We start from the raw sequence: 26,109 nt of genomic DNA, 5'->3' as shown, positions 1-26,109 counted from the left end.
TGGATGATTACAATTATCACAGTAATCACATCTGCTACCTGGATTATAACAATTATCACATCATCTCCTACCCAGATTATTACAATTATTATAATAATCACATCACATCACCCACCTAGATTACAACAGTCTCCCTGCTTCCACCCCTTCCTACCCAACAGCAGCCAGAGAGTTCCTTTCAGACTGCACTCAGATCATGGTATACCTCTACTCAGCACCCACTACTTTCTTCCCATTTCATTAGAGTTAAATTAAAGACAGGTTCTTCCAAAATCTAAGAGGTCCGCCATCCCTGGTTCCTACCTCCTTCTCTGTGCTCATCAGTACCATGCCCCCACTCCCTCTGCTCCAGCCAACTGGCTTCCCTGCCCTGCTCACACCTCCTGCTTTTCCCCCTACTATTCAATCTGCCTGGAATGCTCTTCACCCAGATATCCACATAGCTTCTCTCTCACTTCCAGGCATCTGCTTAAATGTGCCCTCTGTGTTTCCTTCTCTGACCACCTTACCAGAAATAATAAATGCCCCTCTCCCCTGACCCACCCTAGTCCTTTCTCCTTCATAGCATTTCTCACCATCATGTACATTTATTTACCTATCACTTGCCTTGCCCTGTAAGATTATAAAGCAGGAATTTTCTGATTTGTTTGCTGGTACATCACCTGTACCTGAAGGGGAGCCCAGCCTGCAGTAGGTGCCCGATAAATGCGTTAAATTAATGATCTAGATAATATTCAGCACTTTGATGAAGTCTTCCCAGCTCATCCATATCAAAGCTGCTCTGTCCCTCCTCTCAATCCCTCTACTGCTTCAGCTATACCTTTTTCATAGTACTGAACCCTCAGCCTTATGTCTGTTACAGTGCATGTGTGTCTGTGTGTGCAAGTGCATGTTTGGATTCTCCTCCTCACAAGTCACGTGTTGCTTAGGAGGAAAACATATTAGCAGCACAAGGCAGGCAGGATATACTCATTCAATGTCTACGGTAAGAATGAGGTAGGTTTTCTCACATTTAATCAAGCAAAATTTGCTATACTTAAAATGTTTCTAATTCTTTTTGTAAGATTATTATGGCTATCCACAGTTCTATGAAGAAAGTTTTATAGGATTTATTAAGGACTATTAAGGAATAAATTATATTGAGAGAATATATGAGGACATATATGAATATAGATGGATCTATTAATGTAATATATCTAACTAGGTATGACTACTTATAAAGCTGATTTGTGTGAATTTGAGAATATAAATTCACGTAAGTCATACTATGAAGAATGAGGCTATTTGAACTAATACTATGACAGACTCACTAAGAAGAGGCAGGAAAAATTTTTCAAGAACCAGGTATGAGGGGTATCTAGACACTCAACACATGAGATTACATAAACTCCAGAACAAAAACAAAAAAGGATGCTAATATTTTAATAATCTTTTGATGGGAGGAAGGCTAGAAAGCCCAGCATCTCCCAGGGGTGCTCTCCTTTGGCCCTAATCCTCCTACACCATGCAATGCTAAGGTGTCTTCCCATGAAATGTGCTTCTCAAGACAGAGGCTGCATCCTCTCCTGGGTGCCCCCAACACGGAGCACAGCCTGGCACACAGGTGGTCCTTAATGTGAACAAAGTGAACCAAATACACTCTGGAGTAGACAAGTCCCTGTGTAAGGCAGGAACATGAGCACAGTTCACTCCCTAGGGTACAAAAAGTTACCCACATCAAGCCTGCACACATTGTACAGCAGCTGGAGCCAGGCACTGCAACAAGCCAGGAAGGGAGGGCTGCAGGCCCAGCCATGGTGCCAGTTTTCACCCCACCCTAACACACATCAGATCACTTCCGAGCTCCCATTTCTCACCTGCTAAGTGAGGAAGGGATTGTTATGAGAACTGGATTTGGCTGTGTGGGTAGCATTTTTAAAACCGTCTGGGCCATATACTAATTCTCATTAAAGCAAACATGATTGTTTGGGATCTCCCAAAAGCTAACTCTCCAAGCTGCTTCAAATCAGAGAGGTCACCCCAGACCACAGTGATAAAATCCAGAACTTTTGTAGTAGAGGAAGGAGTCTCTCAGCCAGATCACAAAGAATTCTTCCCTCCCTTATCAGCATTAATGGCATAATATTCAGCTTCTGAGTGCTTACTGTGTGCCAGCAACCTCGCCAAGCAGTCTACGTGAATTATCTCAGAGGCGAAGCCCTAGTCTGGTTCTACCACTCACAAGCCACATGTCCTTGGGAAAGCGGCAATATTTGTTTCTCTATCTCCACATCCCTATCTGTCGGCCTCACAGATTTGAGATAAGTACCAAAGATAGCATCAGGAAAATTGTTTGGGAAAACTATGAAGGATTGCACAGCTCTAGTATGTTGTGTTGAATGAAGGATGATTAGCTGGCAAATCACATCGTATGTCTCTTACAAGTCCTGCTTCATTTGTATTTCCTTATTTGGAAAGGCTCCAATTTAGAACTGCAACTGGATTTTTTCCAAAAAATACAGATCTAGCATCTTGCCTTTCTGTTGAATAGAATTTTTTTAAAATAGCATTTAGAAGGAAAAAGAGGAACTTTAAGGAAGAAGGTGTCAATCATAAAACAAGGTTGCTAAAGTCTTACTCTCTTCTCCCACTCTGCAGATTGCCTACTATGCTCCTGTCACTTTTTGGCTAGTTTTAAGGCATTTCCTTTTAGAACTCACTTTCAGGAACTTTATAGGTGACTATCTAAGGAGTAAGGATCGAAAAGAACCAGCATGTGGCAAATTTTCTCAAATATAAAATCATGGATAGCCTTATACGGCAAACAGAAATTCCATGATACTAGGGTTAAGGCTCCCCAACTTTCAGAGGGAGATAGGAACATACTGATTTATGTACCTCTAAGTATATTTCCATCAGGTACTATAGGAATTCTCTGAAGAGCAATCAATGCTAAAACTTGGGCAAGAGGCTTTGGAATTACCATACACTATAATAAAAAGGCAACGTGATGTAGATTTTTCATTTATAGATTTATAGTCTCAATGAGGGTTCCTCAGTAGCACCACTGCTGATATTTTGGGGCCAGAAAACTATTTGTTGTAGGGCACTCCTGTGTACTGTAGGACATTTAGCAGTATCGCTGGCTATGAAGGCACTAGTTGCCAGTAGCGCACACACCCCCACCCACCCAATGAGACAATAAAAAAATGCCTCCAGACATTGCCAAATGTCTCCTGGGGGTGGAGGGAAATCCCTAGAAATAACCGAAATTGGCTTTTTTTCCCTTTCTTTTTTGCTGTCATAAGCCTTTATAATTCTACAGAATCTTTTGGCCAAACCCATAAGTGAAATGTGGGTGACTTAATTGTCTTTTATTACAACTTCATGTGAAATCAGTGTTCATTTCCTATTAATACTGGCAACAGATTCAACAGCTTAATCACATACAAGATTATTTCTATATATTCTTACAAAAAAATTTGTCATAAATTGCTTCTGCCAAAACACATGACCAAATTTTCAAGTTTCATGAAACCATACAGACATAAATCCATGCAAGACGAAAGCACATAGAAGAAACGGCTACCACATACAAAGCGTCTTAAAAATAAACAGACAAACTGACAGGTGTTAAACGCCAAACAAAAAGCAAGCCAGAAATTAACAGTCTCAGACTTCAAAAGATATTGCACATTTCTCTTTAACCCAGTCCTTACAAAAAAGAAAGCATTCATGTTATAGGCAGTTATTTTTCAATGACAGCATGTTGAGCAATAATGCTTTTCCAGGTAAGTATGCCAAGCTTGACAACGTACATTATGTTCAGAGAAATATCACCCAGCATAAATATGAAACAAGTTCTAGATTAAAAGCCTACACTTAATCCAATTTAAATTTCTATTTTCTTTTCACTGCAGCAGATCTACTTAAGAAAAGCACCGGTGGGCAGGGCATGATGGCTCACATCTGTAATCCTAACACTTTGGGAGGCCAAGGCAGGAGGAATGCTTCGGCCCAGGAGCTCAAGACCAGCCTGGGCAACATAGCAAGACTCCATCTCTTAAAAAAAAAAAAAAAGAGAGAAAGAAAAAAAGAAAGAAAAAGAAAAAGTAGTGGTAACTGACAGACTAGAGAGAAATCCTTTGTTATAAATTTGACTTATTTGACTTCAAGTGGTCCAAAACACACTTGAGTTTTCTGAGGACACATTCATATTATAATACTTCCCACTGTTTGACATGTCATATATTATTCAGTCTCAATTTACAGACAATCTTGCTTTATTTGTGTAGTTACCTTGGCATTGAACTGCATGCACAACAGCCTTTAAAACAAATATTGTACTATCCAAAACAACTATCTTGGGATAGAAAACATTTGCTGCTGTTAGCTCTAATCCAGAAAAATCTTTAGCTTTTCAAGCTTTGGTTTTAGGTTTCTGTCTTCTTCTCTAACTCAGTCATATAATTTACCCCTCACTACAGGGAACACATCCAGCCACTGAAATGGTTGTGCATGTTGACATTTCCACCACATACTTGTACTCTGGGTACTTTTATTTCCTTTAAGAAAAGCAACTATTTCTGACAGCTGCTTGCATTATAAAGTTATATTTAATTTACAAATGAAAATTTTTCTGAAAGTTACAATTCAACATGCTTAAAGCTGCAAAGAGATTTTTAATCAAGTTAAAATGGCTTTCCTATGACTTGAGAGTAGCAAATCCTTAAGCATCATGCAGATGAGCTGGAAAGGGGATAATGTGCCTTTGCATGGCACACGGAAAGCATGCAGGGACCCTGGTTTTTAAAATCAGTGGCTAACAAGTACTTGCAATTTGTTGCCTGTGGCTCAGTTACACCTTTGGCATCTAGAATGGTTATATTGCTTTATGTTTAGTAGCTTCCAACATTTCTGAATTATCAAAGTTATAAAAAACTATCAAAACTAGAGATTCTTAGAGATGAAGTAAATCCTCATAAGGGAAGATACTTAGCTACTGAGGCTTGAGCAGATTAAAACATCTGTCATCCTTTAACTCTCTTCCTCTTGCTCAAACACTATTAGCCCTTAGATTCACAAAGTTACAGAAAGTTTGGTGGCTATATCTTAATATAGCCACCTTGTGATTTTGTACTAAGAATGAATAAATGATTTACTGTAAATGTAGTTTTTGCCTGTAATCCCAGCACTTTGGGAGGCTGAGGTGGATGGACCACCTGAGGTCAGGAGTTTGAGACCAGCCTGAACAATCTGGTGAAACCCCGTCTCTACTAAAAATACAAAAATTAGCAGAGTGTGGTGGCATGCAACTGTAGTCCCAGCTACTCAGGAGGCTGAGACAGGAGAATTGCTTGAACCTGGGAGGTGGAAGTTGCTGTGAGCCAAGATTGCGCCACTTCACTCCAGCCTGGGCGACAGAGTGAGACTCCATCTCAAAAAAAAAAAAATGTAGTTTTTGCAACAGTGATATTAGAAATTAAAAAGATTTTTGCAGTTTTTGAAGGTCCATTTTGCACTTTTTTTTCCCTAATCAGGAATCTTGAAAATATAATACTTCCAAATACCACCTAGGGAAGTTTAATGCATCCCTACTAACGAAGCTCCCAGTTGGCCGATTATAGGATAATGTCAACTGGATGTATTCTAAACTTGAAGTAAATGCTAATATTCTTTTTCCATCACAGATTTTCTAAAATGTAGTAATTTGGGCTTTAGCGTCCATAAATCAGAATTTTAGTCTATGTAGCAACCAAATACCAAAATACATATACCTAATCTTAGGCAAGTGCTTTTGTGACTTTTAATCAACTCATTAAATTTTTAAAAAGGAAAAAAGAAGGGATGAAGCTAAAGTTTAAATTTTTAATAAAACAAATAATTTTATCTTGCACTGGGCACCAAGACACAGAAATATTACCATTAGGTTGCAAAATAAACATTTCCCACTTAAAAAATCTCATGCACAGCACACAACACCCCCATTTAGTGACATGCCATGCCAGAAATACAGTAAGTTATACAAAGAACAAACAACACACACAGATTTTTTACTGTGAACCACACAACTTACCCATTCTCACCATAAATCTTTTGAAAGAGTCTAAGAAACCAGAAAACCAAAAATTAAAAAGTCATTTTTCCCAGTCATATTAGTTTCTAAATGTTCAATGTCTTTCACTTAAGAATCTAATTGGAGACAGACAAATCTCAAAAGGTCACTTCTTCCATCACATTCTGGATCATGTCTCAAGTTCTCATCAATTTCCTATCTCAGGAAATTCAGATTAAGCAAAATGAAGAATTTCCTCAATTTACTCTGAGCTAACAAATCCATACGAAAAGGCTTCCCATTGTCAGGAACTGTTAAGTTAGATTTGGATCCTCTAATTTTATTCAACCTAATCAGATTTGTCCATCTCTAAGTTCCACAAACTGAACATTCATCAAAAAGGCAAGTTGCATAATACAAACTATCAAAATGGCCATGATTACATATACATAAAATTCAGCAGACAGCAAATACCATTCATGCATTTTAACATCAACGTTTACTCTGAACTTTATAAATAAAAATAAGTTACAAATGATAGTCCAAGAAACCTAGGCCAAAAACAAAAATTAAGTTAAATGAAATTTGCAATGCCATATTTTAAGGGAAAATTTCACCCCCCAAAAAAATCAGACACTCTAAAATGTGAGCAACACATAAAACCAAACTATAACCAGACTGTTACAAAAATGCCTGAACATGAGAAGTCCAGAAACTTCATATTGGTGGATAGTACCACAGTACTGCTTAAGTCAAAGGCAAGGTTTATGTATATACAGTCTTAAACAGGCCTAAATAAGTTAGAGATATGCAAATATGGAATTGCACTTTTTGTACAAAACGACTGAGGGTTTTTCAAAGCAAATTAAATTTTACGGGATGCTTCAAAATGGCACGCGACATGCATAGTTGAGCAACACGATGAGCTGCTTTCTCGCATGAGAAAAGTTACACAAGACCATCCATTACAAGCAAAATCCTTGCAGAAACACACTCTGACCTCTCCACCATCAGCCTTTTCTTGTGCCTAAGTCTGCTGGCCTCCCGGATGGCCTCCCATCTCTTCAAGTCAGCCTCACTGCAGGGGCCAGGGGTGAAACTGATGGGAGGCACGGTAGTTCCCAGTTTCCAGGACTGAATCTTACGTGTCAGCATGTCATCTTTCTTCTGCCGATATGAAGGAACTAATATTCTACAGCTATTACTTTTTTCTTTGGATGGGCATGTCCTTTCAAGTACACAGAGAAATTTTGCTTGAATTTCTGGAGGAAGAGTCCAGGGTTCGGGAAAAGGGACTGGGTGGTATCTATCTGGGGCCCCGGACAGCGGCACTTCTTTCTTCTGTGCTGGAATTCGGCGAACAATCATATCATCTTTTTCCAAATCCGGAAGTACAAGTTCACCTTCTCTACACTGTAAAATTATATCTCGCTCTACAGAATCATCTTGCTCAGAGAACTTTCTAAAGTCTTCAAAAGCTCGGAGAACATATGGATTTGCATGGAAAGCCCCAGTCTTTCTGACAAAGAAATCATCATTCTCTAAGTCAGGATCCAGGGCTGCCATCTCGAGGTCATCTCTTCTATAGCCTGGTGCATAAGAGAGATTCTTCCTGCGGGTTATGAGCCTTGGGCCAGAAGTGGGATCAATTTTGGTATGTGTTTCAGAAGACAAGATGTCATCAGAGTATGTTTGGAGGGCCTGAAGCAGTAAAAACTGACTGATGCACAGAGAGGAAAAAGGAAAGAGAATCTTATTAAGCTTAGGGAGAAAAGGTAATTAGCAGATCGACTAGCCAAAGGTGATTAGCAGACCAACTAGCCAGTTACTGAGGGTAAATCATTTTAGAGGACCATTGGGGGGACTCTTGCTAGGAAAACAGACTAGCATTTAATCCAACACCCATGACTTTCCTGGATAATCCCTAAAGAAATAAGAGCAGAGCATACTTCTCAGGAAAGTTGGGCACCATGGAGGCCACGGATGAGGCTGGAGCATGGACTAGGTACCCCTCCCAGGCACACACAAAAGCCACTCCCTGGTACCCTTTTTTTTTTTTTTTTTTTTGAGACAGGGTCTCACTCTGTCGCCCAGGCTGAGTGCAGTGGCGCCATCTCGGCTCACTGCAACCTCTGCCTCCTGGGTTCAAGCAATTCATCTCCCTCAGCCTTCCGAGTAGCTGGGATTACAGGGGCCCTCTATCATGCCTGGCTAATTTTTGTATATTTAGTAGAGATAAGGTTTCACCATTTTAGCCAAGCTGGTCTCAAACTCCTGACCTCAAGTGATCCACCTGCCCTGGCCTCCCAAAGTGCTGGGATTACAGGCGTGAGCCACCCCGCCTGGCCCCTGGTATCCCTTTCTCATTCCATTTGCCACAGTGGCCTAAGTGTCCCCTGAAGAAGAAGGAATAATCTTTGAAAGTTTCACAAGTTGTGCATCATGCACTTTATGCAATAGGTATATGTAATCAGCAGGAAAAAGGGAAAATAAATTGCTCTGAAGTTTTATAAAAGAGCTCAAGGAATCTTCCCTTTGCATTTTCTCTAGACTTGCCCTTCCCAGTCTCCACCTGAAAGTTATTTCCTTTTTCCACATCTCCACACACAGCAAAACCGTGAAATTAGGTAAACTTTCTAACAAGCCTTTTTGAACCGGCTTTTCAAAAGAACTGCCACATGTAAATATATCCTGTCTCACACATTATTGTGCTAAAGAAGAATGTTGAATCCTACAGACTTCCAAGCTGATGTAGTTGCACAGAAAGCAGCGTGTTATACATTACGCTTTTGTACTAAGTCCACTAAGTGAGTCAGGTTTCCTGATTCAGTGCAATCAGGTCCCAGGCTAATGGAGCAGCAGAAGCAGGCAGAGGGGTGTCTGAGGCCAGACCTGCAGCAGGCAGGCTCATGCAGACAGGGGCACCTGGGCTCATCCGAAGCACTACTGCTTCTCCTGGCTGCATGGGAGTCCGGTGATTTTACAGCCCGTTTGGTAGCTAATTCCAGCAAGAGTGAAGGTCTTTGGCAGTTGCCGTCTAGCCTATGCTCTGCTTTTTGTGCTCTACTAAAAACGGTGGCGCTTCTGTCAGAACCTGAGTCCTCATCCTCAGAGTCTGAATTCCTTCTACTGTGAGTGACATGAAGAAAAGAAGGGAGGAGGGAATGAGACAAAGAATTGGAGAAAAACAGAACTACTAAAAATAATGCCGTGCTATGACTATGTATAGAACAGGGCTTTTTAAGATCTAGATCCTCAGGTTTAAATTTAAACAGAAATTCATTTCCATTATATAGGTTCTGCAGATACTAGAGAACTAATTAGACTTTCTCTGTCTCTCTTATTATTATAAAAAACATGCACATAGAACCCCAGCTGGGGTACTGAATGAACACTGGTGTGACAGAAACATGCACAACGACAAACCTGAATCCCTGAAATTCTTTATACCATGGCTTATAAGTTTCCCTTTTTATTCTTTTCCAGTTCACATCTTCTGGGGTCCAACATTTGGGAAGAAACTGATCAAAAGCATTCCCTGGGTTTGGCATGACTGGACTGAGCTTGCGCACATAAAGATCATCCTTTACAATGTTGGGTATGCTTCTTGTCTTTGCTTTTTCCTCTTCCAAATAACAAGAGGACTTTGAAGTTCCTTGTACAGTTGGCCAGTTCTCCACATTGGTGCCCCAAATCCTCCTCTGATTACTGTTCAAAACATCCAACCGGTTAAGACACTGTATGAGCATTTGTGACACAGAACACAAATGGCATGCTTTCTGGTTCACAAAGTTTACACCACTGTGAACAAAGCAAATTAGTTTCCATTCTCATCACCACCACAGCTCCTAGGACAAAGTTATTATAACAGCATCTCATTTTAACTCAAGGATAGCTAGATACACACAGGCCAAAGATACTTCATTAGAAGCTGTGTTAAAAGGAAGAGGCACATAACAAACAATTTGGGGTGTTACTTTCTGAATTCAAATCAGCAGCATAATAGACAGCCAGATCCAGGACAAGTATTTCTGACCTCGTCAGTCCATATAGCCCCATGGCAAACATATCAGCAGGAGAAAATATTTGCCGACAAGAATTAGGAGAGGTGATTTTCGAGATGAAATTCTGGGGCCTCTTTTTCACTTGGAATCTACGGTTGGCTAAGTCATCCAAAACTATGTCAGGAAACCTTCGTTCATCCTAAGAGTCCGAACCACTTTCAAAACCGTACGCCTCCCCATGAGAGGAAGCTGGATTTGCAAAACCACACTCTGTTCTGCTAATTTGCTGAGAAATTAAAGGATTCTTTTCATGTCCACTAAGATCAATCAAAAAAGGAAAAACATTACATGGCAGGGCTCATCATGAACAATATAAATTATCTGGTAAGCTGAAAAATACCAATAAACTGAAGTCATGCATCTAAAAAAAGACCTAGCAAATCATATGCTGACATTCTAAAACAGAAGAAATGGCTTCAAGATACGTATAACTAAAAATAGAGGGATGAAAAATATTCTCACTAGTCAAGCTTAATATATGATCTATGAAACACATTTAAGAGCCATTCTTTTTACCACATTTAACATCCCACCATATTCGAAAAGCATACGAAACTCAATAATCACACCCATCTCAGTACCTTGAAAATGTTCCATCTGCTTCTGTATAAACCGGGCTTGCCCAACTTCTTCTGTTATCCTCATGTTTGTCTGGCTTTTTCTTTCTCAGAGGTGCTGGTACATAGGATGGCTGTCTACTTTTGTTGGGTAAAAAACGATTGAAGGGTAACGCAGTCTTTGGCTCAACAGCCGAAATCCTTCGATACGACATATCATCTTTATTATAATCCTGCATCTTGAATGTAAATTCCGAATCTGTGTCACTTTCAAAACCTATAAAGAAGGCACAAGAATTTGCTTTACTCTCCAGATTATTCGCCTAACTGAAACCCACACAGCGCGCCTGCTTTGTCTTTCCCTTAGAAACCCAGTGCTGCCACTGCTAACTGCAGGGAATATTTTTAGAAATTTGTCACGAAGTTGTGATAAGATCCATTAGGAGGAACTTGCTTTGCATACTGGAGGCACATGCAGTACATTCTTTTGCTGCTGTAGGCTCTAAGAAGAATAAGTCCTATTTTACTAGTGAGCCCCTTTTTTTCTCAATCTCTTCCTCCATGATTTTCCATAAGATTTGTTGATGTAATACATAGAAATAAAATCTAGCAATGGAGTCACAGATACTTAAAACAACATGCAAAAATAATTCTGGGAGAACTCAGTAATTTAAAATAAGGCATGCAGCTATCTATAATATATGTGAGGAGAGAGATCAGGAAGGATGTAGAAAGAGAAGAAAAAAAAAAAAAAGCTTGTAAAGGGTCTGGATAGATTCTATAAACCAGAATCACACATTAGATATGAGGCTGGACTGGATGACTTCTAAAGTTCCAAAGGAATCTGAAGTCTTATGCCCAAATGAGAGCATAGAACTCACAGTTTCTTCAGAGTGGCCATGGAAATTATATTGGCAACGCTGTATTATGATTCAAAATCATTTAAACACAAATTCAAAAGAACACCCTTTGATACTCCTCAAGGTCAGATAGATACAAATAGTAATCTGCTTTCTTAAAAGAAGAAGAATGAATCTACTCTTTTAAAGACAAAGGAAGAAAAGGGGGGAGAACAACACTACAGATCCAAGCCAAGCTGTCTCTCTTTCCCACCCTTCTCTTCCTGCCTCCTGTGCATTTGTAAAGGTTTGGAAATGTTACTTGCTTCTCACCAGGGTTCTCTCCAGGCCTGGCTGTGCACAGTGCCTGACAGCTACAAGCTCTCAGCAGGTAGAGCACCTGCAGGGTTAACCTGAGTTAAATGCAGTCTCTTCCCCTCCCTCCTGCCTGGCAGGAAGCTACAGTAAATAACACTGAGAACAGTCTACAGGAAGTCGCTTAACATACAGCTATGAGACAGGGACAGAGTAAAAGGAGAGTAGAGTCTTGGCAAAAGAGGGAAAGTAAACGCAGCTATGACCATGAGGAGTAGTAGTCAATAAACTGGTGCTTTCTTTTTACCACCTTCTAAAAAATCAGACATTTATCTCTCATTTCCAATAAGTATATCAATTACTCCTGCCGAAATCCATACATGTGGAATTTTAAAGTCATAAAGAGACTATTTTACTTTTTAACTTTTAAGAAAAAGTATTTTTTAGCCCAGTACGGTGTCCTGCAGAGAATTTTTTCCCCCAAAGTATCATTCTTGATATGAGTTTTCACGTAAAACTAGAGAATGTGACATTGCAATTCTGTTATCCTAAAAATATTACCCTACATTATAGTGCTCATCAATTTAGGACTACAATCTAGAGAGTAGCAGTAGAATTTTAACACACTGATCACAAAAGAGCTTTATCGGCCTGGTGCCTCCATCCCAGGCTTTTTTTCCCCGCTTAGTTGTAATTTCCAAGACTTCACTTACGCACTCTTTAAACAAGGTCTGCAGCCCCATTTCCAAGATCAGAAAGGGATGTGACAGTGGCCTTCTGCTTTTGGTTACATGGACAGGTGCCCATTCCAACAAGGATCTGAGAAGACGACTTAGATTCCACACCGCTGGGTGGGCCACTGCATCTGAACTGACTGAAGCCTGAATATTCCCACATGCCCTCTATCCCTTCCCCTTTTATTCCTTGACTAGATATAAATTCTGTCATTACATGGAGTAGGTTCTTCAGTAAGGGAAAAGAAATACAGCGGGTTCAGAATTTCAGCCTCTGCTTTTACAGCTTTAACCACTCAGATGAATCACATACTCAGATTCATTTCCTTAAACGTATTGGAATCGTCATCTGGGCTATGAAAATGTCACACCTTGACAGCAAACAGCCAATACGTGTGGCAGTAATTATAAAGGTTAATGCTGAAATAGCGTTTCACATTTTTTATTTTTAAAAACTACTACTCTAAAAGATAAAGCCTTCAGGTTTTTTGTTACCATGCTTAATAAATTGTTGATTGGTTTTTTGGAAAACAAATTCATAGCATGTTGTATTTATATAAGTTTCACATCAGAAGTAAAACAAAGAATAAATTCTAGTTAATGATGTTCATGCTGCAGTATTTAGGACAAGTGTGATATATTCTGAAATGCCTCAAAAAATAAGATGACTAAATTATAATAGAGAAAGGAGGGAGGGAGAAAGAGAAAGAGAGAGAGAGGAGAGAGAGATGAGTATAAGATAAAGCATGCATAGTAAAACATCATGGTGGAATTAGGCAGCGAATACATGTGTGTTCGCTGTACAATTATTTTAAATTTGCTGATTTTTGACATTTTTGTCATAGATATGCTAGGAAAAATATCTAGAAATAGAAAAGTAATATTCCAAATACACAAGCAATGTAAAATCCCTAACAATTAAGCACAAATCACAGCCAGAACTCAATGTTTTCACGTTGATGTCGATAGAAGCACAGAAATATTTCAAAAAAAAAACTTTACTTGTGATTTCAATCTAGTCAAATCTGAATAGCTGGAGATGTACACTCAGAAATTGCTGACGCTATACCCAGTAGCCACAGGAATAAGATGTGCATTGAAATAACTGAACTGACCATAAGCTTGGGATTTTGAAAGAAGGTTCCTTCCCGCAACAGAATGTCTCTAACATGTTCCTTTCACACTTGCTCTGTCCTGGGTTAGCTCTGACTCTGAAAGGACCAAAAGAGGATTTCTACCTGCATGTTAGGTGGTGGTATATTACTCAATCTACAAAGTTTAACATAATATTCTATCATGATAGATAGCAATCATTTCTTCTCATCTATAGAAATAATTGTAAAAATATTTTTCTTTTTTTGCTTAAGAGAGTTTTTTTAATCTTTTGAAAAAAGCCAAGGATGAAAGTTACTCAGAAACTAGAAGATATTTTTTTTTTTTTGCAGAATCTTATATTCCTTTCTATGTTTAGATATATCAGTTTATAGAACTCTTGAACACAAATTAAGCCTGAATCTGGAGAGAGAAGAGCCAGGATAGATTATCACTGATAAAACAGGCCACTATTAACTGTCACCTCCCAGTCCTTTCCAGAAATGAAATTTTTCAAAAATGAAACTATCACCATCATGAAGGAGAAAAAAAAAAAAACCCCAATTATACTCCAGTCTCTATGAAAATCCACTTCTAAGTGAAATTTTTGCCTAGTTTTTGCTCCATTTTTCTGTTCTCTCCTGTTCCCAGTTCTCCCTTAATATGCGAACAAATAAACTGACAGCCAAAACACAACACACCTTCACGCCCCCCTCTCAACGTGATATCAGAGGAGCAGCTTGTCAATGACCTCGAGCCCAAAGAGTCCAAGCTTTCAAAGGAATCTTCTCTCTTATGGTGCCTTGGAGGAGCAAGAAATTCTCCACGTTCAGGACACCAGATGTCACCGTAGCCACTGTCCCTGCCACTTCTTTTCAGGAAGCTGGAGTCTTCGAGTGCCTAAAGAAAACGTTTTTTAAAGAATAGTAAGTTAAATAAACTTCCAAAAAATATAATCAATCGGTTATTACTTGCTTGTTTGCCTAATTTAAGTTGGGTTTTATTTGACATGTAAGGCATGAGGTTTCTCTGTCGGACACAGAAAAAAGCTGATGAAAAACAGAAAATAAATTTGTAATTGTTTCCCCACAACTGATACAATAAGGAGGTATTCAATATTCAAAGTAATAATAAGGAGATATTCAATATTATTTAATAAACTAGTACATATGTTCTATTTAAAAATAAGGAAAATTACTAGTTTAATGAAAGTTCATAGAGTAACATTGAAATGCTAAACTCAGTTATTACAGTTCTCTAGCAATAAATGTGAAAAGAGTCAAAAAGAAAAACTAACCTTAACTTAGTCATCCAAAAGGAGATAAATCAGCAAGATTATATTCACTCTATCTCCAGGAAATATTTGTGATGGCTTATATAACATAAAACCTTAACAACTGAAGTTAGTTAACTCTCCCCCCAGAAAAATAAAAAGGAGCAAGTGGGCATAAATTTCACAGAATTCATTCACTTTTACTAATTACACAACCTAGTTCTAAGGTCCTGGCAGCTGGCTTATCCTTCTTGTTGAATCAAGGGAAGCATACTTGTTTGCTGATATATATAACTTATTTTCTATGGACCTAAATAAAATATTTGTTTGGCTCATATAAAGGACACACAGGAACATCACAAATGATGTTAACTGTAGGTTTGTGAATTATATAGAACTTACTCAAGATAAGCACTTTTAACTAACATTCTTCTGTGAATGTTAGTGACAAAATATAACCTGGCTTTTTAAACATTAGGATGTGAGTAAAATTTACAAAGCCCATGGTGTAGTCCTGACTTATAGTAATCATGAATATCTCGTAACTATAATTTTTTAATATGGTGAAGATAATTTTGTCATAGTAAAAACCAGAAATGTTACTTTCAGATGAGCTTACTAATACAGAGACAATTTAAAGAACCTAGTAATTACTAACAATCAAACATATGTGAACCTTGATTAAGTCATGATTCAAAATAAAAAGTGCTGTGAAAAGTAGCTGGAGACAAGCATGAAAGTTTTAATGTCAACTGAATATTAGATAATGGGGAATATCTGAATTTTCTTAAGTATAATAAACACTGTAGCTACAAAGAAGAATATTCATATTCTTAGGAGATGCATACTGAGTATTTGGGGGAGAAATACATCTGCAGTTTATATTAAAATGGTTAAGTAAAAACATAGATGGATGAACACATATGTAGATAAAGCCAGTATGGAAAATTGTAATAATTGAACCAGACGGTGCATATCTGGGTATTTGTTGTACTCTTCTTTCAACTTTTAATTATAAATATTTTCAACGTATGAAAAAGCTGAAGAGTTTGGAGTGAATAATTAGCAGCTGTCTCAGGCATACTTTTGATCTAATACCGTCAATTCATGATTCAATTGTTTGACAAGTGTCTGGAGCACCAATAAAGTCTAGTAGATTTCAAGGAGATTTCATGTGCTTTAGATGCCGACACCCTGGCATTAGAGTTGACATCCTGTCATGAAAATGCAAGTGCCTACCTTACATCCTGCTACTTCCAAGCAGATGGGGAAGCCAGGCCTAGCGCTGGTGCTGCCAAAATGCTTCTCAAAATACAGAAATATTTTTTTAAATTTAAGTGTTTAGATCTGTCAGGTTTCTCAAACACGTATTTGTTAAGGCCTTAGAGTTCAACACTCAAGATGGATTTTTGACCTCATAAACGTTAAAGTTATTGATGACAGCCACTTCAGTTATAAAATAACCTTTGGCCCTGGTGCCTGGCTTTTAAGGAGGCACGCTGACAAGTCAATTAAAATGAGTCACCTCCAACTTCCAAGATGATTGACTGAGGTGCTACAACTTCCACCAACGATTGTTTAATTGGTATTTTATGTTAGCTTTTAAGCATTATCTGGTTAAATGGGAAATGCCTGATGAACACATTGGTTTTGATTTTAATAGAACTGATACAAAACATGTGATATAGTCACATACCTCTAACAGCTACCCCCACTTTATTATAATGGAATGGAACCACAACCTTAGTTTTATACACCATAAGGTCTTCAACTACCTCTTCTGGTTTTGAAACTGGTAACAGGAAACAGCCTTTGATAAAGCATTCCTGGCATAGACACTGTACTAGGATTATTCAACCTGAGTCAGACTGTCATTAAAAGGACCAAAGGCTACAAAGACAGCCCTAGTACATAAGCCAAAGTCCCACATGGTTTTTTGTTTGTTTGTTTATTTTTGAGATGGAGTTTTGCTCTTGTTGCCCAGGCTTGGCTCACCACAACCTCTGCCTCCCAGGTTCAAGCGATTCTCCTGCCTCGGCCTCCCGAGTAGCTGGGATTACAGGCATGTATCACCACACACAGCTAATTTTGTATTTTTAGTAGAGATGGGGTTTCTCCATGTTGGTCAGGCTGGTCTCGAACTCACAACTTCAGGTGATCCGCCTGTCTCAGCCTCCCAAAGTGCTGGGATTACAGGCATGAGCCACTGTGCCCAGCCCCCCACATAGGTTTTAATCAAAAGTTTTGTTAGCTGAAATAACTGTAAATCAAGGCTCTCCCTGTGCTCAAAACCCCCTGAAATTCCTCCACTAAAGCCTCACCATTCTTCATTGCAGTGACCAATATGCTCACCTATCTTAGACAATTGTGCTTTATGAGGTTACGTAGTCTCTCATGAGTATTTTCCTAACACTTAGTACTATGTGTATGCATGTTAATATCTCAGCTATTTCCTGAATTAACTTATTCAAGGAATTTGAATACAGCGTTATTGACTCCTTACATTTTGGGGGTGAACAGGAATACCTGTATCTTCTAGGCTCTATAATCCCACCTCTTGCTATAATACATGTGGCTGGGCTCAGGCAAAATTATTTAAAGATCAGGGTAGGTGCAAGCCAAGGTTATCATGTTCATCCTGGCCTAAAATTTCTTCCAATCACAGCAACTAATATTTATTGCAACCTTACAATGTGCTAGAGGCTAATGCTAAATGCCTTACTGGTGTGGTATCATTTAACCATTAGAGAAACCCATGAAACAATGACTACTAATTAGATGATGAAACACCATTGTGACTACACAAAAGGGCTCTTCTGAGTCCTACAAATTTCCCTGAATAAATATCCCTACCCAGAGAAATTCGTTTTTGCCATGTGGATCTTATAAATGAAGATTTGGCAGAACTACGGTCAGTCCTGGCACTTGGCTCTCTGCAAATGATCCTCAAGCATTCAAAAGGCTGTCACATTGATTGCAAAATATGAATGACTAGAAATGTGTATAAAACAAAATATTCTAAATTAAAAACCTTACATCAAGTTCCAGTTAACACCATGTCCTACTCTTTAGGAAACAGAGGCGGCATGGTAGAATTGTGGGGATATGAAAGTGTGGGCATTAAAGACTATCATCTATGACAAGAACATATTACTACAAAGAAATTGAGTAAATTCCATGCGTGTGAACAGTCCAGGAAGCACCTCTCTACTACAGGTTGAGTTTACGATGAGTATAGCAATACTTAAGCTACATAAAGTGTGTAAGGACGGAAGCCAATGCATGTGTCATCAAATTATGTAGAATTAAAAGGTAAGCAAGTTTCTCTACCTTGGAAATTGCTCTGGAATAGACCCAACTGACTCCTTGGTGGTGGCATATAAAGCCAGTAAATGAGTAACATTCCTCTTTACTCAGCCCAATTGATAGTAGGACAAAGAGAGTCGGAGTTGCCATATTTGTTATAGAGGAGAAGGAGAAGAAAAAGAAGAGAGGAGGAAGGGAAAGCAGTGATACTGTATTACAGCAGTAATCTCACACAGATGTAGTTTACTTACCTTCGTCAGTGCTTGTCCTAAAAGATTCTCAAACGCTTTCAAATTAAGATGGGGACCATTATAGTACGGGTTGCTTTGTGCTTTTCTTCCCAGCCAGTACAATGTTATCAAAACCTTAAAAAAAAAAAATCCATGAACAACAAGATCAGTCGATTAGCAACCAATTGCAAGCTCAAATATAGGTGAGTACTGTAGATAAATGATAGCACATATTACTCTGTAAGTGAAAAGTAGACTTTCTTTTAAGTTTATGGGAAAGGTAAAAGTCATTAAAAATCTTAACTTTTCTTGCTAAATTTTCCTGTCTCTGAGCAAGTTCTTAGACCAAAAGTCCAGACTCCAAAAGGTAGTCATTCATATACTCTACTAGTATATATGAAGAGGGAAAAAAATAAGAGAAAACACAAATGAAACTTTTAAAGCAATCAATATTTTTTCATCGAACTTACAGAATGATCACCTAAACATCAATAATTCTCAGCTTCCTTAATAAGGATGTTAAACTTTTTAATAAAGCTGCAACATTTTTAGATATTCTTGCAATTTCCATAAAATATTGTAAGACATATGAGTCTACATTGATGAATTACCCAGAGTCCTTAAACAGTCAGTGCTTTTCCTTAAAGTCTAAATTGGTAGTTTCCTATTTACTCCCATAAAAATCTTAAAATGTGTTTACTTGCCTTTAGCGTATTGCTAACACATAACAAACAGCTTCCTAAATCTAACCTATCCTCTTATACCACTCTAACAATATGTTTTTAAATTTAATTTTATTTTAAGTTCTGGGATATATGTGCAGGATGTGCAGGTTTGTTATGTAGGTAAACGTGTGCCATTGTGGTTTGCTGCCCCTATCAAGGCATCACCTGGCTATTAAGTCCCACATGCATTAGCTATTTAACCTGAGACTCTCCTTCCCTCCATCACCTGACAGGCCCCAATGTGTGTTGTTCCCCTCCCTGTGTCCATGCGTTCTCATTGTTCATCTCTAGAATACTATGCAGCCATTAAAAGAAACAAGATCATGTCCTTTGCAGGGACATGGTCAGAGTTGGAAGCCATTATCCTCAGCAAACTAATGCAGGAACAGAAAACCAAATACCACACGTTCTCCCTTATAAGTGGGAGCTGAACAACCTAACCATATATTGTAATGCATATATTTAAACATATTTACTGTTTGTAACTGATTGGTTTGTAGCAAAAAATTAATTAGAAAAGAGATGTAGAGTATACTTTCAGATTCACTGCCTTCTTACAGAACATGAAAGTGAAAGCCACTTATAATGCTCCATTAAGGTAAATGTATCTTACATTTTTCACTCTCCTGTCAGTCTCTTCTTGCCTGTAAAGAAAGAAAATATCTATTAGGTAATATCCGTGAACCTTAAATTATTAATTATAGCTAGAAAAAAACTCATTTTCATTCTAAAGTTCTATGAATATTAATATCACATGGAAGTCCAAATCTCTTAGAGCTCATATTATCTCCATCAGAAGAATTTTTCCATATTCATTGATTTGACAAAAGTATAATGCGTTGATTTTCTGTATTCATTGATATTCATTAATATAATTTGTCAGTTTTCTATAAAAAGCAGTGCTGTTTTTTCATTTTATTCATTTTAGTCTAATTTTTAAATACATTATGTGCACTTTTTGTATTCTTTCTTAAACAAGGTTTAAACCCAATGAGGGGGGATCAGTGTGTTCATGAAAAAAGAACTGGGAAATGGGGGGAAAAAAACCTTAAAAACACAATGAAAAATAAAAGCGAGGGGTTTTTTGCACTGAGGGTTTTTTTTTTTCATCATCCGTAAGGTTTTTCATCCAAGTTCCCCAGAGCAAACTGCTCAGAGACTTTGACCCTGCAAATGTTGAAAAGTGGCAGTTTAAAAAACAGCCATGAACCTCTGCCTGAAGAAACTTCACTGTATTATAAGAATCATGGGTTTTTTGCTCACATATGAAAGGGCATGATACTTATGGGAGAAGTTAAAAAGAGGCAGATGGCACCACAGTGTTGAAGAAGCAACAATATGCTACTTCACAAAGGGTTGGGTCATCCTAAAAAGAAAGCACTTCCCCTCATTAGAGACACTTAAGCAGGATCGGTGTGAATTCAGAGACTTGTAGAAGCCTGATTAAGAAAGCTTCTAATTGGCCTGTCCAGTCTAACAGCACAGTAGTATACTTTAAGATAAAATATACACACATCTATATATGCATGTAGAAGACATCAACATAAAACACATATATATTCATATATACAGAGAAAAAGTAAAAAGAGAATGTGAGTACACAGAGACTAATTTTTAACTTAGCTTTCAAAGAATCAACAAGGCAACTAAGACCATTCCTTTCCAGAAAACAAACTTATACTGAAATGAACCTAAGAACAGCATGCACCTCTTACCCACCTCCCAAAAAAAATCTCAACAATGAAATTCATGAACTCTCACACTACTGATGGAAATGTAAATTGGTACAACTACTTAAACTCTTAAGTCACTTGGTAATATCTATTCAAGCTAAATACATTGATATTCTATGACCTAATAATTCCATTCCTAGGTATACATCCAACATAAACGCTTATATATGTTAACAAAAAGTTATATACAAGAATGTTTATCACAGCACTATTCATCGCAACAAAAACTAGAAGCAGCGTAGATGTCCTTAACATTATAATAGATAAATTATGGCATATCCACGTAATGAAATATCATATGGCAATGAAAATAACCTTCAACTATATTCAACCACAAGTTCAACCTCTCAAATAACGGAAAGAAAAAGAAGCCAAATGCAAAAGAGTACAGGCTGTATTATTCCATTCATATAAAGTACAAAGACAGGCTGAATAAAAAAATGCTGTTAGAAGTCAGGGTAGTGGTTACCCTTGTGGGAAGAGAATGACAGAAGAGATTAGAAGAGGATGGGGCACTAGGATGACAATTGTTTGTGCTTCGATCTGGAAGCTGGCTACTCAGGTGTGCTCAGTTTCCAAAAAGTATTTAAGTTGTACATTTATAATATGTATGCTTTTCTGTATATTATCCTTCAAAAAAGTAAACAAGTAGAATAAATACCACAGCCCATGTGCTCAAACCATAGCTTAACTCTTGAGTAAAAAGAAAATTATCTTATAAAAATCCACAGCAATGGCCGGGTGCAATGGCTCACGCCTGTAATCCCAGCACTTTGGGAGGCTGAGGAGGGCGCATCCCCTAAGGTCAGGGGTTCAAGACCAGCCTGGCCAACACGGGGAAACCCCGTCTCTACTGAAAGGACAAAAATTAGCCAGGCGTGGTGGTGGGCGCCTGTAATCCCAGCTACTCAGGAGGCTGAGGCAGGAGAACAGCTTGAACCCGGGAGGCGGAGGTTGCAGTGAGCTGAGATTGCGCCACTGCATTCCAGTCTCAGCAACAAGAGCAAGACTCCGTCTCAAAAAACAAACAAACAAACAAACAAACAAAAACCCAGCACTTTAACTTAGAAGTAGTAAGTGGGAAAAGTCACTAGAAACTGACAACAAAAAATAGCAGAGTTGCAAATATATAGCCCCTTTTTTAGACTAATAACCAACATACACATGTCAAACATTAAATTAGCCAAAGCACAAAAGAACCATCAATGCATAGGACAAAGAATGCACTGGGCTGAACATCCTCCCACTTTGATCATAAGCACACTCAAGGCAGAAGGAAAAACAGAGCTCTCTTGAACCCCTGACCTCATTTCCACAGTCCTCAAAAAGGTTTCTAATCCAACATACTCATTTGTTTTCACTTTTTATCATGATAAAACAATCATTGGAAATACAAGGGATGTCCTATTCTGTGATAAACACAATAAGCAGTGACCTTCGCATTATTACCTTTTACTCACTTTACATTCCCTTCTAAATATGAGCATTTATAACATGCTCTTGGACATGATACATAGGCCAGCCAAATTAGTGTCCTATCTCTGAAATGCAATGCCAGGAATTCAAGTAGTCAATGATTTGCTGGAGTAAACAGAGTTCACTCTCTCACATACAAATGCATTCCACTGCATGGAAGTCGGTAACCAAGCAGCTCCTTTGCCTGTCATGTGGCCACAGGGCATAACCCAAAGTCCTTTAAAATAGAACTACTGCAATGGTGAAGGGGAAGCTCACAGTAACACAGGTAACACACACACACTCCATGAACCAGCCTACTTACTGTACGACACCTCAGAATGAAATATAAGACAGCCTTAGCTCCAAAGTTGGATAATTTTTCCACAACAAATATGTCCAAAGTTGACATGGTCTGATACCATGTTTAAGTGCCTGCGCTTTAGAGTCAGATCTGGGTCTCACTGTGTTCATTTGGTAATTTACTTGACTCTCAAAGCTTTGATTTCCTTCTGGACAAAATAGGGATAATGCCCTCTGTTTCAGTAGATTAGAAGGAAATTTCCTTCTAATGGTGAAGTGTTCATCAAGAAACAGACCAGGCACAGTGGCTCATTCCTGTAATCCCAGCACTTTGGAACACTAAGATGGGAGGATTGCTTGAGTCCAGAAGCTTAAAATAAGCCTGGAAAACATAGCAAGACCCTGCCTCTTAAACAATGTAAAAATTAGCTAGGCACAGTAGCACATGCTTATAGTTCCAGCTACTTGGGAGGCTGAGGGCAGAAGGATCTCTTGAACCCCGGAATTCAAGGCTGCAGTGACCTATGACCACACCACTGCACTCCAGGCTGGGCGACAAAGCGAGACCCTCTCTCAAAAAAAGGAAGAGAAGAGGGGAGAGGGGAGAGAGAAGAGAACAAAGAACCCATACCTGCATTGAAACCCAAGTCTGCAATAAAAATGGGTACAGATAAAATGTTAACAGTTTAAAAAAATACCTATCTTGGGTATGATGATAGCCCTTACTCTACACTATGACCAAAGAACAACTCTGTGAACAAAGAATTATTACAAGGCTGTAAGCCATGTGATGGCAAGGCCCATCAGTGGACCCCAATATTTAGAACTGCAACTAGCCCACCTGACACACCCAATCTCTCATCCGTGCTTTATTTTTGTATTTATAACCATCTACTATAGGCATTTTTTTCTCTCCTCTACCTGAATCCAAAAGGACTTTTGTGATTTTGTTCACTGCTATATTCCAACTGCCTTAAGACAGGGTCTACCACTTGGCAAGCACATAAAAATATTTGATTAAAAATGCCTCACACAGTACATGGCAAACAGATGCTCTCAAATTCTGGTTAAATACATTTATTTAACCTATAGAAATGTAAATTAGCAATAAAAAGCCTGAAATGATAAAAGCTCAGGAGACAATACTCATACAATGTCAGAGAACAATTAAATTGCATTAACCTACTTCAAATATGTCCATTGTATTGATACTCATAATTATACTTCTTACTAACCTGTTATCTTTAAATTGCAATAAAATAGAATTCTTTAGAATCAAATCAATAATCCCTCCAAAAAACAGATACAGAAACAAAGACCAAAGTGCTTTGTACAAACTTCAAAGGACTGAATACAAAGCTTACATGGTGGCCTATGTGATGAAAAAGCTTCCTAACAGAGCTCTGAAAGACAGAGCCCAAAGAATCCATACTTGCACTGAAACCCAAATCTGCATTAAAAATGGGTAGATATGCAGGAGGCAGAGTTTGCAGTGAGCGGAGATCATGCCACTGCACTCCAGCCTGGGCGACAGAGCGAGACTCCATCCAAAAAAAAAAAAAAAAAGGGTAGATATGAAATATTAATAGTTGCAAAAAAAATACCTATCTTGGGTATGTTGATAGCCCTTACTCTATACTTGGATCATACATTAACTTTTACATGTTTAATATTCAAGAAATAGCAAATACAGCACAGACACAATCTTCCACTCTATTAATGGAATAGCTCTGATAATTCCTTTGCTTTCTGGCAAAGGGCCAGAAACTATATGCCCATCATGGACATCTGAGCTTTCTGCCAGAGAGTAAGAACAAGGGAGCCCCAAGCTCTCAAGTGGACTCATGCAGCTCTAATCATCTTATCCTAACTGCTACTATGTTAACTTAGAACCAGGAAGCTCTAGGTCTGATCCTCTTTTCTTTACTCAAAGGTTTTAAAATACTAGTACCAAGTCAATCAAGAAATATCATTTCTAACCAAAGGACCAGGGGGTAAAAAAGTCTACATAGATGCTGTGGGTCTTCAGGGATCCCAGGCCGGGTCGTTCCCTGAGAAGGAAGCTTGGTTGAGTGCGGGACTTTGGGGTTCAGACCTCCAGTGTGTAAATTCTGGCTCCACTTTCACTAGCTGTGAGAACTTGATTGCATCACTTCACTGTCTCCAAAGCCTCACCTGTAAAATGGGAACAACAGTACCAGCCTCACTGGGCTTTAGTGAGAGATTTAAAAAATGCTTAATCAAAGCAGGACAAGTAAGTGAGACAATTCAAGGCTATTCCTTAATTATCCATCTCAACCAAACTACTAGGGGACAGGGCAGTGGCTGGAGGACAGTCAACTCCGCCCCCTCCACCCCCAACACACAGTTTTCTTCCTCAGAAGAGACATTTCTGTGAAGAATAATTCAAGGCACTCTTCGATGTTATACTTTCCTTGCCCTTTTGCCATGGAAGGCTTTAAAGAAGGATAAGAAATAATTTCTAGAAGGTCAAACCAAGGGCAAAGCACACTGGCGTGGTATTATTAGCATTGTCCAAACTTCCATGTTGGCCCCAAGCCAGCCCTCCCCACACATCCTTGGTTTACCAGGGCCTGCCTTGGCCAAATACCCTTAAATTTTCCAAAATCTGAGGGAAAATGTGCCTACACAGCCAAAATCTATCTTCATTTATGATCGGGTTTGGAATAAGGTGCTAATGGATGAGATTATAGTTTTACCACAGTGCACCAGCCAACTATGTTCTAGGGCTAGGGCTGCATCAAAAATATTTCCAAATACCTTCTGTTTATCCAAGGAGCTAACTCTGGGCCCATGCACATGCACCCAGCACCGCCTTCCCCAGGGTATGTTTAGAGCATACTATGCTCTAAGGAGTCTGCGTGTGGGCCCAGACAGCAGGGAGCTGGAGCCACACCGGCCACATGGTTGCATACCAGAGTCCATCAAAGGCCTAGCTAAGAACAGCCAAGCATTTAAATGTTCATATATGAGCTATCAAAGCCACTCACAGAACCAGCTCCGCAGATCGGGGCCAAGACAGACAGGAAATTTTTCCCCACGTGGGAGTAAAGCTTCATAGAATTTGCCACAGAATCCCACTTCTCTGTGTTCCTCTCACATGTCTTAGTACCTCTCTTTCTCAAGGTACCAGCATTCTCATTTGCAACGCTGGAAGGCCTGATCTCCCCATGCTTTGCCTAAATAACATAACCTCCTAGGAGTTGAATTCTTTATGCTCCAAAATCATCTCTTCTCCCCAAATCCCAGCCCCTATCCTGTCCAAGCCAATCTTGTTTAAGATCAAATACAGTTATCTGACTGAATCATTATACAGGGAAACATGTATGATAAAAACCTCACACTGGAATTTTTGACAGAATGGGAATGCTTTTGTCCAAAGAATCCCCGGGGGAAGATTTATCCATATCCTAATAGAAAAGGTAAGA

General features: G+C 38.7%; 1 protein-coding gene across 23 annotated transcripts in view; it reads right to left on the bottom strand.

The window, feature by feature from the left end:
- Positions 1-26,109, bottom strand: part of LMO7 (LIM domain 7) — a 244,027-nt gene that overhangs the window by 43,444 nt on the left and 174,474 nt on the right. For 16 of the 23 annotated variants that reach the window (XM_063595797.1, XM_063595798.1, XM_063595800.1 and 13 more), the window contains 5 exons: positions 19,783-19,813; positions 18,466-18,579; positions 14,337-14,535; positions 10,680-10,932; positions 6,056-6,085 (listed from right to left, as the gene is read on the bottom strand). In XM_063595797.1, coding sequence (XP_063451867.1) covers positions 6,056-6,085; positions 10,680-10,932; positions 14,337-14,535; positions 18,466-18,579; positions 19,783-19,813 — 627 coding nt within the window. Of the gene's footprint in view, positions 1-6,055; positions 6,086-7,034; positions 7,755-9,460; positions 9,743-10,679; positions 10,933-14,336; positions 14,536-18,465; positions 18,580-19,782; positions 19,814-26,109 lie in introns of all 23 variants that reach the window. The other 7 variants (XM_063595793.1, XM_024925260.5, XM_057299594.2 and 4 more) reach the window with 1 other exon arrangement.

This window comes from Pan paniscus, chromosome 14 (assembly GCF_029289425.2).
Source record: "Pan paniscus chromosome 14, NHGRI_mPanPan1-v2.0_pri, whole genome shotgun sequence".
Taxonomy (NCBI): Eukaryota; Metazoa; Chordata; class Mammalia; order Primates; family Hominidae; genus Pan; species Pan paniscus.
This window is presented reverse-complemented; position numbering and strand designations above follow the sequence as displayed.